This window comes from Pundamilia nyererei, unplaced genomic scaffold (assembly GCF_000239375.1).
Source record: "Pundamilia nyererei isolate P.nyererei 1_Seehausen unplaced genomic scaffold, PunNye1.0 scaffold00091, whole genome shotgun sequence".
Lineage (NCBI taxonomy): Eukaryota > Metazoa > Chordata > Actinopteri > Cichliformes > Cichlidae > Pundamilia > Pundamilia nyererei.
In genome coordinates this window covers 2,476,569-2,491,811 of record NW_005187492.1, presented here as the reverse complement: position 1 = coordinate 2,491,811, position 15,243 = coordinate 2,476,569, and the positions used below count along the sequence as shown (strand labels likewise).

Genomic DNA, 15,243 nt, shown 5'->3' with positions numbered 1-15,243 from the left:
TGTTGCTTTCTGTTCCATTTGCCCGAACTGAACTTGGTAAAAGAGCTTTTGTCCATTTAGCACCCTCGGCTTGGAACAAACTGCAGAAGGAATGGAAAATGACTGAATTCATTTCATTAAGTGCTTTTAAATCTAAACTACGAATCCTTGAGGCCAAGTCCATAACATGCAACTGTTTCAATTGGATTGATTGTCATTTTAACTGACTTTTTTTTTTTTTTGTATTCTTTCACTTATTGTTGCATGTGTGTTGTTGCTGCCTGTGTTTGAGTAATTTCTGTAACTGTGAGACATCTGCTGCTGCCTATCTTGGCCAGGTCTCCCTTGAAAAAGAGGTTTTTAATCTCAATGGGATCTTCCTGGTTAAATAAAGGTTAATAATAATAATAAAATGAAAGGTAGCTGTGGACAGCAATGACGATGCAAGCTGAGGCTGGTATTTCTCTGCTTTTGCTGCTGCAGCAGGCTGCAAACCAGAACAGCTCATTCAGACTCTCTGTGTGTTGCAGAGCTGGGAAAATAAATAAATAAACAAAGTGTAGGTGTTTTCTCATATTTTCTAGGTTTCCTGATAGACTGGTGGCGACACATAACTATAGTCATGCCCACAGGTATTTGTTCGTTTTCATAACTGTCAATACCAATATGGATTTGAAATGAAGCAATGCAGATGTGAGTAAAATGCAGACCATTACTGTTAAATTACAGGTTTTGACAAAAATTTTGCATTAACAGCATTAACTTAAATTAACCAATACCCCACCCCACCCCCCCAAAAAGAAAAAAAACAGTAGGGACTGTTTTTAAAAAGTGGGAATAAAGTGCAGATTTTTTTTTCTTTTTTTTAAAGGAGAAAACAGAAAAATAAAAGCTAAAAACCATGGCATGTATAAAAACAAAATGGAAAAAAAAATAAACAAATGAAATATGCAATATTCATGAAGAGGATGATAAAATATAAAGCAAAGATTAATATTGTCATCATAACAAAATTCTATAACATAATTAGCAATACTGATATTGAACAAATATTAAATGATAAAAAAAATGAAAAAGGGCAACATGGAACATTTAAGTTAGCAGGCTGCACGCACGACAAAAAAAACAGATGCATAGGGATGCCATCCAAATTATTTTAATTTAAGTAAATAAAACAGAAAAAAGAAGCTTTACACAAATGGGTGTGTGTGTAGTCAGTACCATCAGCGGTGTAGAGTGGTGTGGAGTCCATAGGTGGAAAAATGGTGTATGTAATGTTGTTAAATGCAAGAACCCAACTAAAAGCAACCACAGTCCAACAGGGTGTCTCAGGGAAATGAGCTGATGCATATCTGGGTTCTAATGGCTTTTTGTGCAGTCCTGGCACATTGGGCCCAGGTGTTGCCAGTGTCACTAATTGTGAACAGGAACTCAGCCTCTCCAGTGCCTGCAAACAAGACACAAGTAGGCCAAAAGGAAGGCAGGGTGCAGTGGGTTGTCACACAAGTAAAACTTTATTTAGACAGCATATTAATAGATATTGCATTTGACAGTGGACTAGTAAAAATTATTAAAAAACAAAACAATAAAACAAGTAGAAATAAAGTGAAATGATTATTAAAATTAACAGTAGTGCAAAAGGAAACCCTACAGATTGGAATCTATAAACTAAACATGAATCATGTAAATTGGTAATTCTGATATCTAATATCTCTACATTTCATATCTATGGTTGGGCCTCATGTCACCAACAGCTGCTGGGTAATATTATTTGAGTCATGCTGCCGCACTATCTCTACCTTTCTTGGCATATTTGTGGAAACTTCACATCTTCTGCATGTTTTTCCAAGCCAGTGAGAATCTTTCTGTTATCTTCTCAAAGCAGCAGCTCCTTTTTAAGTGTTTTCTAGCAAAGTCTAATCTGGGTTTTCTGCCCCTGAGTGTAAACAAGGGTTGAAGGAACGTCCTGATGGATGTTTTGTTCTACAGTAATAAAAGAACTCTGTGAGTAAGAAACAAGAGCTGTGAAAGAGATTCAGATCTTTTTTCTGGTTGGAAATAGAATTCAAACTGTAAAATATGCAGAAGTCACAGTGACACTTATGTCATAACTATGACACAGACAGAACTGATCATAGAAAAATTTCATGACTTAAAACTTTTACCCCTTAAACATTTTTTCCTTACACAGCCCAGGATTGGATTTGGGAGCCTAACAGTAAATCTTGGCAAGACAGCCAGCAAGTACTAGATGGCTGAATTGCATCATTAAATTACCATTGACCTTGAAAGCAAATGAAATTTATTCAGGTGCATTAGCAGACAGCCTTCAGATGCTAAAATCAATGTATTCTACATGTCCAGCACCAAATGGCAGACAGACAGAAAGTCATAGTAGCTGGTGAAAATACAGTAAGCAGAGCATTTAGCACTAACATGGAGCTAAATGAATAAATCCATGATCATTACGACAGAGTTCAGTGTGAGATCTGGTTCTGATCATATCAACATATTTCTCACTAGAAATATGGGGGCAGCTGTTGTAAAGACCCACCTTTTAGCACATCCCAGCACACCCACTCACTTCACCAGATGCACCTTGTTTAGTTCTCTCACCTTTGATTGGGTGTGGTGCTTGTCCTTAATTGCACTCACCTGTCACACGTTATATAAGGACTGCATTCACTTTCAGCTCACTCTTTCTTCACTCCCACACGGGGGGCAGCAGAAGTGAGGTTCTGTTCGGGGGTTTTGATTTTGAGAATGAAAGGAGAACCCTGTGAATGATTGATGACTGCTTATTCTCATTCTAATCGGATGAGCCCATGATGATGACTACTTAAACCCTGAGCCTTCCTTCCTTCATAACACCTTTATATCTGAACACATTCATGGTGTCAGAAATAAAGCATGTGATCATTGCAGAGCAACATTTACTACACAGCCATGTGCTTCAAGATGCACACAAACCAGACTGTGGGAAAGTGCAGTTACTGCTGAAAGACAGTTCATCGCTCATTCTTGAGCTCAGCTTGAACTTGAAATTTCAGATATGCGTTTATTTAATAACAGTAAGAAGCTTCCCAGTCTGAAAACTGGAACTATCCTGTGAATACAGCGAGCTCCAGGGTCGTGTTTCTCCTGCAGTGAGCGTGATCTCAGCCTGAGCTTATTCAGACACTGATTCCTCTAAAGACATCAGCTCTGAGCGGTATTTGCAATAACAACCTGAGGCATTCATGAGGGAGGGATTTTTATAGGATGTGTATTCAGTTATGGTCAGGTGACTGGAGTGTTTAGTGCAGAGACTGAACATATTCAAAAAACAAAACGGTGACAATTGCTCTTTTTCGTCACATGCGAAGTTCAGACTGACTCATTAAAAAATAGTTTTAAATTATGCATTTATGGTTGGAAGGGCAGATAGATGATCTGTTAAAGGACTGCACCTTTCTGTTCACATCCTCAAAGACACTGATACAACGTCATCTTAAATGTTTTGTTGTTCTTACTTTTAGGTTTGATTTGACTTCATTTAACCACAGTACAAAAATCAAATAAAAGTAAACTCAAGCAAGCTAAACACTGGTGTGAGTCTTTAATGGTCCCAAAGTACTAAAAGAAAATATAAAGAGGAAAAATAAGTGTTTATTTTGTGACTTATACCTCATATAAGGTTTTGTTTGATGAGGCTAAGACTGTTTAATGAATGACTGGTAAACTTTGAACAAGAAATCTGGTGCAAACTGCAGAGAGAAACTGTAACTTAGTTCAGTATAATTAACAGCCAGCTCCCACCCATTATTCACCCCCCCTGGAACCTGATACAGAAGACTCTCATTCACAGTTCAGTCCGTTCACCCCTGTTTGTGCCTCTTGTCAGTGCAGTCAAGAGCTGTTCTCCAAATGGATGTGTTTGCAGTTCCAGGCAACAGGCATAAAGGATGGTACCTTTCTTTAATGGCTCCAAATACAAAAGGTCCAGAGTTCGCCTGGCTGGACCCGTCCAGACTTTACTGCAACTCCCAGGTATGTCGAGAGAAAAGAAATGCTGCTAAAACTATTCGCTGAGCATGACAAACCCCACCTCTAACTGCACAAATACACATGCAGTCTCTCTTATCATGTGCACATTCATCATTTTATGCTTTTTTCCCCTCTTTGCACTCGATCCAGGCTCTTGCAGACTGTGCCAAAGACCTTCTCAGTCCTTTCCAAAGTGACAACATTGACTTGGTTGCTGGCATAGATGCAATGGGATTCATTCTTGGTAAGAAAGCAAAGAACTTCACGTTTAGAGGTAAAATACAGGGCGAGTTCAGAGAAACTAAACTCAAGAGTAATTTTTTATTTTAAGACGTTGTCAGTGTGTACATTACGTAGGTCGGGAAACCTGACCCTTCAGGCAAAGATACTAAATTTAGAAAAACTCTGCCTCTAACACATGGCATGGCAATGTGAAGCTTCTTTTCTCGCTCTGTCGGTGTGAATGAACGTTACTGATGTTGTCTTTTCAGGGGCTTCTGTTGCCACCGCTCTTGGAAAAGGTTTCCTGGCTGTTCGCAAAGCAGGTCACCTATGTGTCCCCACCCAAGGCCAAAGCTACACAGACTACACAGGCAGGGAAAAGACTATGGAAGTAAGACTGGATGTGCTAAGACCAGGTTAATATTTCTTTTTACCCTTAAATCCTGTTATATAATTTACTGAGAAAGATGTTTGGGCAGTTTGTGGATGAGAAGGTTGATAAATGACTGATTTCAGCTCTTACATTTCTAAAAATATGACAAAATCATTTAATTATTTATTTTGTCAAAGCCCAGTCTTTCTTTCTCCAAACTCCCCTGTCTTTCTTCTAGCACAGCACCATCTGTTGTCAGCTGAAGCAACTGATATTGAACAAATACCAGCTGTCATAACAAAGATGAATGCAGAAAACTATAAAACTGGTGTAAAGGCCTTTGTCCAGAGAGACGTAGAAAAAGTGATCAGATGAGTTATCCTTCACAATATTCTCAACGACAGGGCGAACGTGTGTAACGAGCACGCAGAGAATAGCACAGGCCTGAATGTTTGTTTCATTGTAAATCAATGAAAATATGCCCTAAATCAGGGGTGTCCAACTCCAGGCCTCAAGGGCCGGTGTCCTGCAGGTTTTAGACCTCACCCTGGGTCAACACACCTGAATGAAATGATTAGTTCATTACCAGGCTTCTGGAGAACTTCAAGACATGCTGAAGAGGTAATTTTGCCATTTCAATCAGCAGTGTTGGATCATGGACACATCTCAAACCTGCAGGAGGCTTGGAGTTCTCCACCCCTACCCTAAATCATCGCATGATTAAACATTTCTTGACAGGAATGATGTCTGGCAGGATGACACAATGACAGATCATTGAACAGCTAAAAACGATGTGAGCCACATGCGATGGCCTTCACATATTACAGACGGAAGATTCTGGATAATGTGTCAGAATTCATCATAACACTGAATGAGGGAAAAGCTTCATTAAAACTGCCAAGAAACACTGAAGCTGTTCAAGTAGCTCAACACCTGACTAAGATGCTTTATTTCCTGTAGAGGAATGTCTTCTGAAGGTCCTGCCTGGGTCACTGCACCATCTCCTGGTACAATCTGGTATTGCATAACATGCGTAGGCCAGTTTAGGACATGAAACCACAGATGTTGGTTCTTCAGAATCTGTTGGCAGCCTGGATTCATTTTTAAACATCAATTTGCAATACGTACATTTAAAGAAGAATCAAGTCTCACAAATTCCTACAATTTCTACTTTCTACATCCGCTCCAGCACAAACACAGTCTGGTGTGACTGTATAAACCGGTGAATGGAGATCCACAACGTTAGGGAAATGAGTATTCTCTTAATCTGAGATTTGAAAACAAAATACTAGAAGCCCCTAGAACAACATTAATGGGAAACTTATGCATTAAAATATAACTGTTTATTGTCAGCATTTGTTTTTGTTTCTTTTAAAAACACAAGATGTACCATTTTCTTTTAATACTTGTCCTTGTAAACAAAAAGAGTTAAAGAAGAAAGACTGAAGGAGACATTAACAGTCGACATGTGTGTCCCCACCGCAGGTTCGAGGGTGTTGTTAGTGGACCAGTGGATAGAGACTGGAGGCACAATGAAGGCTGCCATTCAGCTGGTAGAGAAACTGGGAGCCACAGTTGTAGGTTTGTCAGTCAATAAGTTAACAGTTACAGTGCTGTGCAAAAGTCTTGAATTACCCTTCTTTATATTTTGTTAGGAAAATGTAAAAAAAGATGCAAAAATTCATTGGAATGTGGAAATCAAGGATATAAGGCAAAAACTGAGTTTCTTCTAAATCCTTAAAGTAGTCTTCAGGAATAGTTTTTCTTGCTCTGTTCTCTGTCAATACGACCCCACATTATGGAAATAATCGACCATAACTGTGTTTTTCTAACTAGGTATGCTTTTACTGCGCTGTTTTGTCAACAAAAAAAAAGAAGAAAAATGAAGCCAGATCCATCTTCCACAGGGCATTAGCCACTGATATTCAGTCCAATCCTTGTATAATTTGGCATTCTTCAGCCTTTTCACTCAATTTCCCATCCTCAAGAATAGTTTCTTCCACTGAGACCATTTCTGATGAGGCTTCAGTGAACAGGAGATGTATCTGAAGGGCCAGATGCATCTCAAGTCCTGCATCAGATCTTTGTTGGATTTGTTTGTTTCTTAAGGACATAGGACTTGAGGACACTTTCAGATACTGCTTATCTACTTTAAAACGTTTTGAAATCAACCACTTTTTCTTTTGTGCCCTACTTTTCCAGTTTGGTCAAAGACACACTTGTCCAAGATATGCTAACTTTTCAGCAAATAGCTCTTTGGCAATCACCGTGTTGGTGCAAAAGAAAAGCAGCCAAAGAAAAACTTTGAAAGATTTCCAGAAAAGCCTGGAGAACTACTGACTGGTTTAAAAACAGAGGTCGGTGCGCTTGGAAGCAAAACATAAAGAAGCAAGGGGTTGTTCAAGACTTTTGCAAAGTAATGTATTATATAATAACCGAATGACTCCCAACACTTGATTGTAAACATCTCACTCTGCAGGCGTCGCAGCTGTGGCCATCGAGAACACCGAAGGAGGAAGGTGGATTAAGGAAAACTACAAATTCTCTCACTGCATACCCGAAGAGCTGCAGAGCCAAATTGATGGAAAATACCTCGACTCCTTCAAAAGCTTCAACAACTGAACAAGTTAACGTGATTCCTTAAAGGTTCAGCAAAGAAGGCAAAGCACAGAAATTTTATAATACATGTATAGATATATTTTTTAGGAAATACAGTGAACTCATAGAATAGCTGGCTTTTTTTTTAGATTTATTCTATTTTAAATAACCGAAACAATTTCTATTCTATTGTTTAATGTCCTAACAACATGTAAAGCTCACCATGGGAAAATGAAAAATATGAAAACCACATTAGTTTTGATACTGACCATAAAAGTCTGTGATAAATTTGATTGTAAACAGAAAAAATATACCTTTCAAGTATCTTCATTACAAATATGGCTCCCAGTCTTTGGTCTGGGACCTCAGCGTGCGATGGATAAACGGAGAAGATGATGAACAAGATATAAAAACAAGAACAAATTTTCTTTTTAGCCTCTAACAAATATAACTGGTCACTTAAATGCAATGAAAAAAAAAAAAGAAGAGCCAAAAAAACAAATTCAACACGAGCAGAATATGACTGTTAAAATAAACTACAGCAGCAACAAGATTTAAGATTGAATTGAAGCCCTAAGTGAAACAAGACTCTGGCATTTTCTGGCAGGACGGGAACATTTTGTGTGTAATTCCTGTGTCACTCCACAAGAATCTGCACACACATCCCGTGGAGGAAAAAGCTTTCTAGGCCAGGAAAAACTGAAATTAAAACATGTCAGGAAGGGAAACATCTGAATCCCTCCTCCCTCCCCGACCACAGAAATCCTTCCCGCTGAGCTGGACGGCAGCCGTGGTCATTTTCCACTCAGAAAACTCCTCGCTTTCAGTCCGTACCATCGATTTTAACCTCCTGCTCCCATCCTTACTGACAGCAGTTGGACTGTTTCTTCTTCGATGCAGCGTACAGATTGTTAGAATTGCTGTTAATCCCTGAAAGCAAAGCTTAGTTTTAAAGCGTGCGACAACTACTTTTGTGATTTGGGATTGTCTGGATACTCACTGACAACATCTCCGATTTGCCTTGATCCGCTTTTCTCCAGCTCAGCAAGAACGTTGGTCTCAAACGCTAATGATGCAACCCGAAAGAAAAACTCTCTCACGTTTTCCCCTGCAGCAGATACAGAGAGCATCTGTCAGGGCCTGTGTGAAAACTACTGCTGGGGGACTTTATATTTAAACAGGCTTAAGGAGAAGCACTGGAGGTCTATAAAGAAACTAAAGCTAGCTCAATAGGCTTTGGACAAGTAAATCTTTTTATTTTTTTCTGTAGTTTTGTCTCTGTGCATCGTAGGATTTAAATCAAACAATCAAAATGACAGTCAAATGCAGACCTTTAGCTTTTATTTAGGTGGTTTTAAAAACTATGCATCAACTGTCCATGAATGACAGTGAACCTATGCAAAGCTGCTGGTTTTCAGAGAATCAAAAGCTACCTGACAAACCAACATGACTTTGAATACAGGGATTGTTTTTCCTTTGCAGTCTATGACTGAAAGCATAGATCTCATTCTTCCAGGCTTTTACTGCTGCCCTCTGTTGGTGCTCGTTTCAGGGTCTCTGCCTTCAGATCAGGCGATTGACTCCTGGTACTGAAGGACATACCACTCAGAAACTCATGGTTTGCTTCTGCAGTATGCTTTGGCTCATTATCCAATTGCACTGAGGTGTTTGGGTGAATCTGAGCACAGAGTAAAGCCCTGTACACTTCAGAATTCATCCTGCAACTTCTATGAGCAGCCACATCATCATACGTGCACATGCCGTAACACTGCCTCTACTGTGTCTGATGGATGAAGTGGCACACTTCAAATCATGAGCTGTTTCTGTTTCTCCATACCTGTCTCTTACCAGCATTCAGGTACAAGTTTATCTTGATTTCAGCTGTCTGAAGATTATTTTTCAGAGCTCTGCAGGCTGTTTTGGATGTTTTCTGGCAAAATCTAATCTGGACTTCTTGTTCTTGAGAGTAATCAGTGGGTTCCATCTTGAAATGAACCCACACTCCTCGAGTGTTCTTGACCTGGTTAGATGTTGTCAAGTTGTTTTTCATAAACAAGGACAAAGTTTGCAAGCATCTACTTTAGTTGTCTTCTGTGGATTTTCAGGCCTTCTAGTGATGCTGAGCTTTCCAGTGCATTCGACTTGGCCACTGCTAAAGCTTTTGTTCTCTCTGAATATTTTCTGGTAATAAACAGCAACAAACACATTTTTTAATCTTTCTAGATTACAGTAGCTGTTATTCAAGCAGTGTAATACAGACTTAGGTGCAAATTTGGTAACTCTGGAACTGAACACTTTGCATTTACTACCAAAATATTTTCATGTAAACAATCGACTGCAGCTTCTTTCCCTGAGGAACAGTGTAAACAAAAACCAAAAGCTATTCTGGCTGAAGCTATAGAAATATTTTTCATCTCTAACACCTTTTGGAGGCAACCGGGCAACCGCTTTACTTGTATTAAAATCCAAACGCTCACCTGTCAGCGATGAAACCGCCCAATACTCAGCTCGGATCTCGTTTGCTAGTTTGAGGGCATCTTGTTCGATCTGGGAATACTGAGCAGGTGACTGTGAGACAAACCAGAGCATACAACACATTAGCAATAAGAAAACAAACACAACTGTTTATTTTATTGTATCATGTTTACTGACTAACTCATAAAAACGATGTCTTCCTAGCAACCGAGCTAGCTTAAGTACGGCTGTTTAAATACATAATGTCTTAGAAACGTTCCTGTGTGTGATTTCCACCTCGGTCACAACCACTTTAGGGTGTAGTAAAGGAGGAGAAACATTCCTGAGGTTCGAGCTTGGATACGCTTTGTGCTCCTGGCACCTATCCAAGCATTCACATTTGACTCCAGTATATACAACAGAAATGTCCGCAGGCACGTCCACTTTAAACAGTAAAAGACGTACGCTGAGGTCCTTCTTGGTGCCCACGAGGAACAGCTGAACAGCGGTGGGGTCGTTCTCTTTCAAAGCGTCTTCGAGCCACTGCCTTTAGATGGGAAAAGACTGCATTAACTCCACCAGCTGGGACAACAATGAGATAAAGGCACACAAATGTTATTCTTATATTATATATTTACCTTACATGGCCCAGAGAGGCAATGTCATTTAGATCAAACACGATTATAACAACTGGAAGAGAAGAAGAGATCATTTTACTGCGTTAGCAGCTGGGAATGCGACTGATATTTTATTCCTTGGAAACAGTGTTTTAAACGGAGAGACTGATGGAAACTTACCCTGGGCTCCTCTGTAGTATGTAGAAGCAATGCACTTGAACCTCTCTTGGCCTGCGGTGTCCCACCTTTAACACACAGAGAGCGGCTGACGAGCATAATCAGAGTGACTTTTTTGTATTAATGCATTACATTTTCCGGATCAGACTTACAGCTGCAGGCTGAAAGGAACACCCAGCACCTCGAAGCGCTCCATCTCAAAGTCAACACCGATTGTTGCTTTGTAGTTCTTGTCAAAGGTATCCTTGCAAAACCTTAAAAAAAACAAAAACATCTATTGCAAATATATGCACTTACGGTCGGCAGCAGACTACATCATTTGGACAGGTGACCAACTCTGACAGGGGGCATTCAAGAAAAAACACAGAAAATTGCTATGCTTATTTACACCCATACATGCACAGAGAAATTTAGCACAAAGTGCAAAAAGATCTGTGTTAGATTGCAGAGGCAAAGGAGCTTAGCAATTTTCAGTAGGTTCACGCTTCGAAACTAGCTGCACACGCTGATAAATGACCTGTTTTTAGTTTCAAAGAGACATGAGGGGTCCTTTATAAAGTCTGACCAAAGTTGTGGGGGCACATTGAGTTTACTGGGTGGGGCTGGATCCCCAGGTCCCGATCATAAAACCGACACTGCCTGCATTTGTTAATAAAACAAAGTATCTAATGTATGATCATGGCAGACGCATAAAGGAACTTATTACAGAAAAATAAACTGCAAGTGACAAAACGTGACACGGTTGTACTGCAATTTAAAACGTTACAGTCTCAAACTGTGTACTTCCATACATGTGGTAGATGTTGTACTGCATGCAGCGAGGCTCTCTAAGTGGTCCAAAACTTGTGTTTTCCTCATGCGCAGAAGTGACGGGACTACAAACCATCAAAGATTATCATCTGGTGACGCCAAAGCTAGCAAACACATTCCTAACAAGCATTATTTTTGGTGTTGTGGTCACAAACGCAGCAACAAAAACACCCATAACAGCCATTACAAAGCATAAGTACAGTAAAGCATATCAGGGCTGGAAATAGATGCCCCATTTTTATGTTTTCTACCTTTTTTTCATGCTTTTAACAACTGCTTCATACTTTTTTGATTACCGTGAAACCTAAAGCAACTGTAACACAGGTTAAGTATTGTGCTTCCTTGAACTCCCTCTGAGTTATTCATTTCCCCAAATTCCCTCTCGCCTTGCAGTCACATATGAAGCGAGTGTGTCTTAGTTTACCTATTAATCAGGCAGGTTTTCCCCACAGCCAGATCCCCCACCACGATGACCTTGGATATTTTAAATCTGCTGAGAAGAATAAGAGAAGCAGCAGCAAGTAAATAAGAGCCACATAAAGCAGATCGCATACAGCGGCTTCACACTGCGGCACTCACCCCACAGTGCCGGTCCGCTGCTCCTGACACGCAGTCTTTACTTTATTGTTGAAATCATTTTTAGTGTGGATGGCTGCCTCTTTTCGGAAACACTGAAGAGAGGAGGGCGGGATCGTGAAGATGTGAACTTTTCTAGAAAGATAAGCAGGCAACTGGGGTCACTGATTTTACCTGAGGGAGCTGAGCGATGACTCGGTCCCGTCGAACAGGAGGAAGGACGCTCATGGCTGAAATGCGGACGGACATGAGGCCTCAAGGAAAACAGCAGCTGGACAGAAAGACAGAGGGAGTGGTGTAAACAGTCTGCTGTTTATCTTTAAAGCCACCCAAGTTAAACTAAAAATCTACCGAGACAGAAACGGGTTTAGTTGACCGAGTATACAAGGCAAATTCTAACCAGCATTAAAGTCAATTTTTGGCATAAGCGCCTTTATTTTTCAACAATCTGAACTCTCTTAGGGAAGTTTTCTTGTCAATGCTTTAAGTAGTCTTTAGGGACAGTTCTCTAGGCTTCTTGAAGCATTCAAGGCTTTTCTTTGGGTGCTGGCTGCCTTTCACTCTGTTCTTTTGTCAACATGAACCCACACTGCTTCAGTAATGTTGAGATCCAGGCTCTCGAGAGGTGAAGCCATGATCTATAGTGTTCCATTGTGCGTTTCAAGATGTTACTACATTGTGGATGAATCTCTGTTGCTGTGTTAGTATTTCCATCAGCTTTAATATGATCGCCAACACCACTGGCTTGTCACTGATTTTCAGTTCAGTTCTTTTTGACAGCCACCTTTCCACTGAGACTATTTCTTTAGTGAACCACAGATCTCTCTCAGGTATTGATATTTTTATTTTTTAAGGAGGTGACTTTCAGATTCGGTTCATCTGCCGTAAATATCTTACTTCTACTTCTGTTGTGCTCTACGTAGATTTTCTTAAGCACACACGGCACACCATCCTGAGATACGCAACTTTTCAGCTAATAGTTCTTTAAGAATCACCTGGTTGGTGCAAGGCTGCTATTTTTTGTCTGTCAAGCTGTGTTATTTTTGATAACTTTCATAGATTCAGCTAACAAAGTGGCAACAAATAATCCTAATAACAAAGGGCTAAAAAGGTTTCTGTTATGTGTACACTCAACACTCGTTCATCCCTCGATTTAGGTGCCTTTTTGTGCTTGAATGATTCATAGGTCAGCGTAGAGTGACTTAAACACAAATATATTCCTGTGAAATTAAAGGACTGGACTGAAAATGGGTGAAAAGGCTTAAGAAAGACCACTTAAAAAGAACAAAAGTCACCTTGGAAGAAAAATATAAAGAGAATCAAAGGTGGCTCGAGTCTTTAGCACAAACTGTAGTTAACTAAAACTATTATGCTGATTATTATTAGAAATCCCCAATTTATTGTCTGTTGACCACGTCTGCACCGAAGTTCGGATAAGAAGGTAATAAAAACAAGTGCTTAATTAGCCGTAGCTTTCTGAATGTGCGATACATCAGCTCACGCAGTTTTTCCTCTAACTTCTTTCAGGTTTGTTTGTTTTCGTTTCCCAGGCTACCAGGACATAGACAGTACCACAATTAGCCAGCCTCTTTAAAATGTTATTTTCCTAGAAATAGACGCGACCATGTAGACAACAGCAACAGTTTGTAAAACCAGACAACTGTGATCGGCCCTGATCCCCTCAGTGCGTGGATCACATTTAATCCTATTGTTCATCAGAGCTTCACGAAAAGAGGAAGAACGCTGTTTTTATATAGTCTAACATATAGCGGAAACCTGAAGACTGAGCATCAAGTTGAAGGAGGAGCGCTGAAGTTACCCCCGAAGAAGAAAAACCGCAGGAGTTACTCAGAGTTAACTCCTGAAAAGCAGCAGCGGGTTTGGAGATGTTACGGGATACCTCAGAGTCTCCGGATGGTCCGCTCGGTCCTCTTTCCTCCTCTGTTCTGCTTGTATTCGTCCTCTAACAAAGACGCTCTTCACTGTAAATCAATTCAGCTCCATTGTTAACTATGAATGTGTGTGAAGATGAAACGGATGAGCGGAAGTTGTGGGGATCGGCAGACTGGCACCGCTGCAGCTGCTGACTCAGGTCCCTGGATTTAGTTTTTCCTCCCACATTTTTCCCTGCTCGCCCCCCTGCTGGAGGAAAGAGGAATGATCGGATATAAGGGGCTCTGTCACTTACATTGTTAACTTTGCTTGTTTGTTTTTCTTTGTTACACTTATGTGATTTTTTTTTTACTATAATAGAAACCATGTTTAAAGGTCACGATGCGGGAAATCCTTCTGCATGCACAACAACAGCCCAAAAACAAAAACTACTGTACATATCTTCTATTTCCATTTTATAATACCACCCACTTTCACCTAATTCCACGTAACTCGAGTATTGCTTACTTTTAATGTCTTAGTTTTTTCCCCACAAAGGAAAAAAACTATAACTTCCTGTCCTTCAATACTGACTCTTCTGCTACAGAGGGCGCCATAACACTCTTTTGAATATCTGTCTAGTTGTAAGCGCAATAAATAGTAGTTAAATTTCTAACAGACATAAATCACTTGCTTGCGTTATTATATTATGTCACATATAGCAGTGCAGGCCTACATACATACACAAACTTGCACATACTAGATTTGTCTTTACGATGCAGCGGCGTGTCTTATTAAAATATGAGGCAGGGATGAAAAAGTTATTGCTGATGTTTTTATGTATTTTTGTGTGTCTAATATCTTTGTTGATATTGGCAAATAGGCAGCATTTGTATGGAAAGGTTATACAGAAAATAAACAAACGCCTAATATCATAAGTAGTATCCTTATGATTCTCCATCACTGTTTTCTATATTCAATCCAGTCTTTTTTGATCTCTAGAAATATACTTACATAACTTTTATGTCATTTTTTTCTACTTTCCTCTTGGTTATATCTTTCTTGAATTTTTTTAAAATCTCAATCATAATTTTTACCTGGATAAATTAAGGATAATGTAATAGTCCCTTAGCCAAAAATTAATTGCATTAATTGCAATTCCAGCTTGTGATAAAAAATTATCTTCCTGGCACAAAATCGTTTCATATCATTCATAAGATTTATGTTTGACAGATTCTAATCTAACAATCGTTTTACAACAGTTTACATACCAGAAATCATTTTTTAAAATGTCAGCAAACTTTCAGTTAGTAAACAGATGACTTTTACAGGCAGGTTAGTTACTGTCAAATGGGTTCATTTTAATGAGTCATGCATTATTTCCAGCAACAGCAATGATATGTTTGCTCAGTAATAATAATAAAAAAGACATCCTATTGCTCGCTTACAGTGTTGGGAAGGTTACTTTTAAAATGTATTCCATTACAGAATACAGAATACATGCCCCAAAATGTATTCTGTAACCTATTCCGTTACGTT

The 15,243-nt window shown here is 39.5% G+C and overlaps 2 protein-coding genes across 6 annotated transcripts in view; one reads left to right on the top strand and one right to left on the bottom strand.

Annotated features, from left to right (window-relative positions):
- Positions 1–3,801: 3,801 nt before the first annotated feature.
- LOC102200220 (adenine phosphoribosyltransferase) lies at positions 3,802–7,500 on the top strand. Its single transcript, XM_005739405.2, has 5 exons — positions 3,802–4,008; positions 4,156–4,249; positions 4,497–4,643; positions 6,086–6,181; positions 7,080–7,500. Exons 1-5 carry the CDS (start codon positions 3,886–3,888, stop codon positions 7,220–7,222), a joined length of 603 nt encoding a protein of 200 aa, XP_005739462.1. The 5' UTR covers positions 3,802–3,885; the 3' UTR covers positions 7,223–7,500.
- Positions 7,501–7,572: 72 nt separating this feature from the next.
- Positions 7,573–15,243, bottom strand: part of rab34a (RAB34, member RAS oncogene family a) — a 10,317-nt gene continuing 2,646 nt past the window's right edge. For 2 of the 5 annotated variants that reach the window (XM_013912482.1, XM_013912484.1), the window contains exons 2-11: positions 12,007–12,103; positions 11,836–11,927; positions 11,681–11,749; positions 10,599–10,700; positions 10,450–10,514; positions 10,291–10,342; positions 10,118–10,199; positions 9,676–9,766; positions 8,199–8,306; positions 7,573–8,128 (exon numbers count right to left, since the gene is read on the bottom strand). In XM_013912482.1, coding sequence (XP_013767936.1) covers positions 8,061–8,128; positions 8,199–8,306; positions 9,676–9,766; positions 10,118–10,199; positions 10,291–10,342; positions 10,450–10,514; positions 10,599–10,700; positions 11,681–11,749; positions 11,836–11,927; positions 12,007–12,081 — 804 coding nt within the window. In that variant the 5' untranslated portion in view covers positions 12,082–12,103 and the 3' untranslated portion in view covers positions 7,573–8,060. Of the gene's footprint in view, positions 8,129–8,198; positions 8,307–9,675; positions 9,767–10,117; positions 10,200–10,290; positions 10,343–10,449; positions 10,515–10,598; positions 10,701–11,680; positions 11,750–11,835; positions 11,928–12,006; positions 12,104–13,608; positions 13,663–13,732; positions 13,975–15,243 lie in introns of those variants that run through there. The other 3 variants (XM_005739406.2, XM_005739407.2, XM_013912483.1) reach the window with 3 other exon arrangements.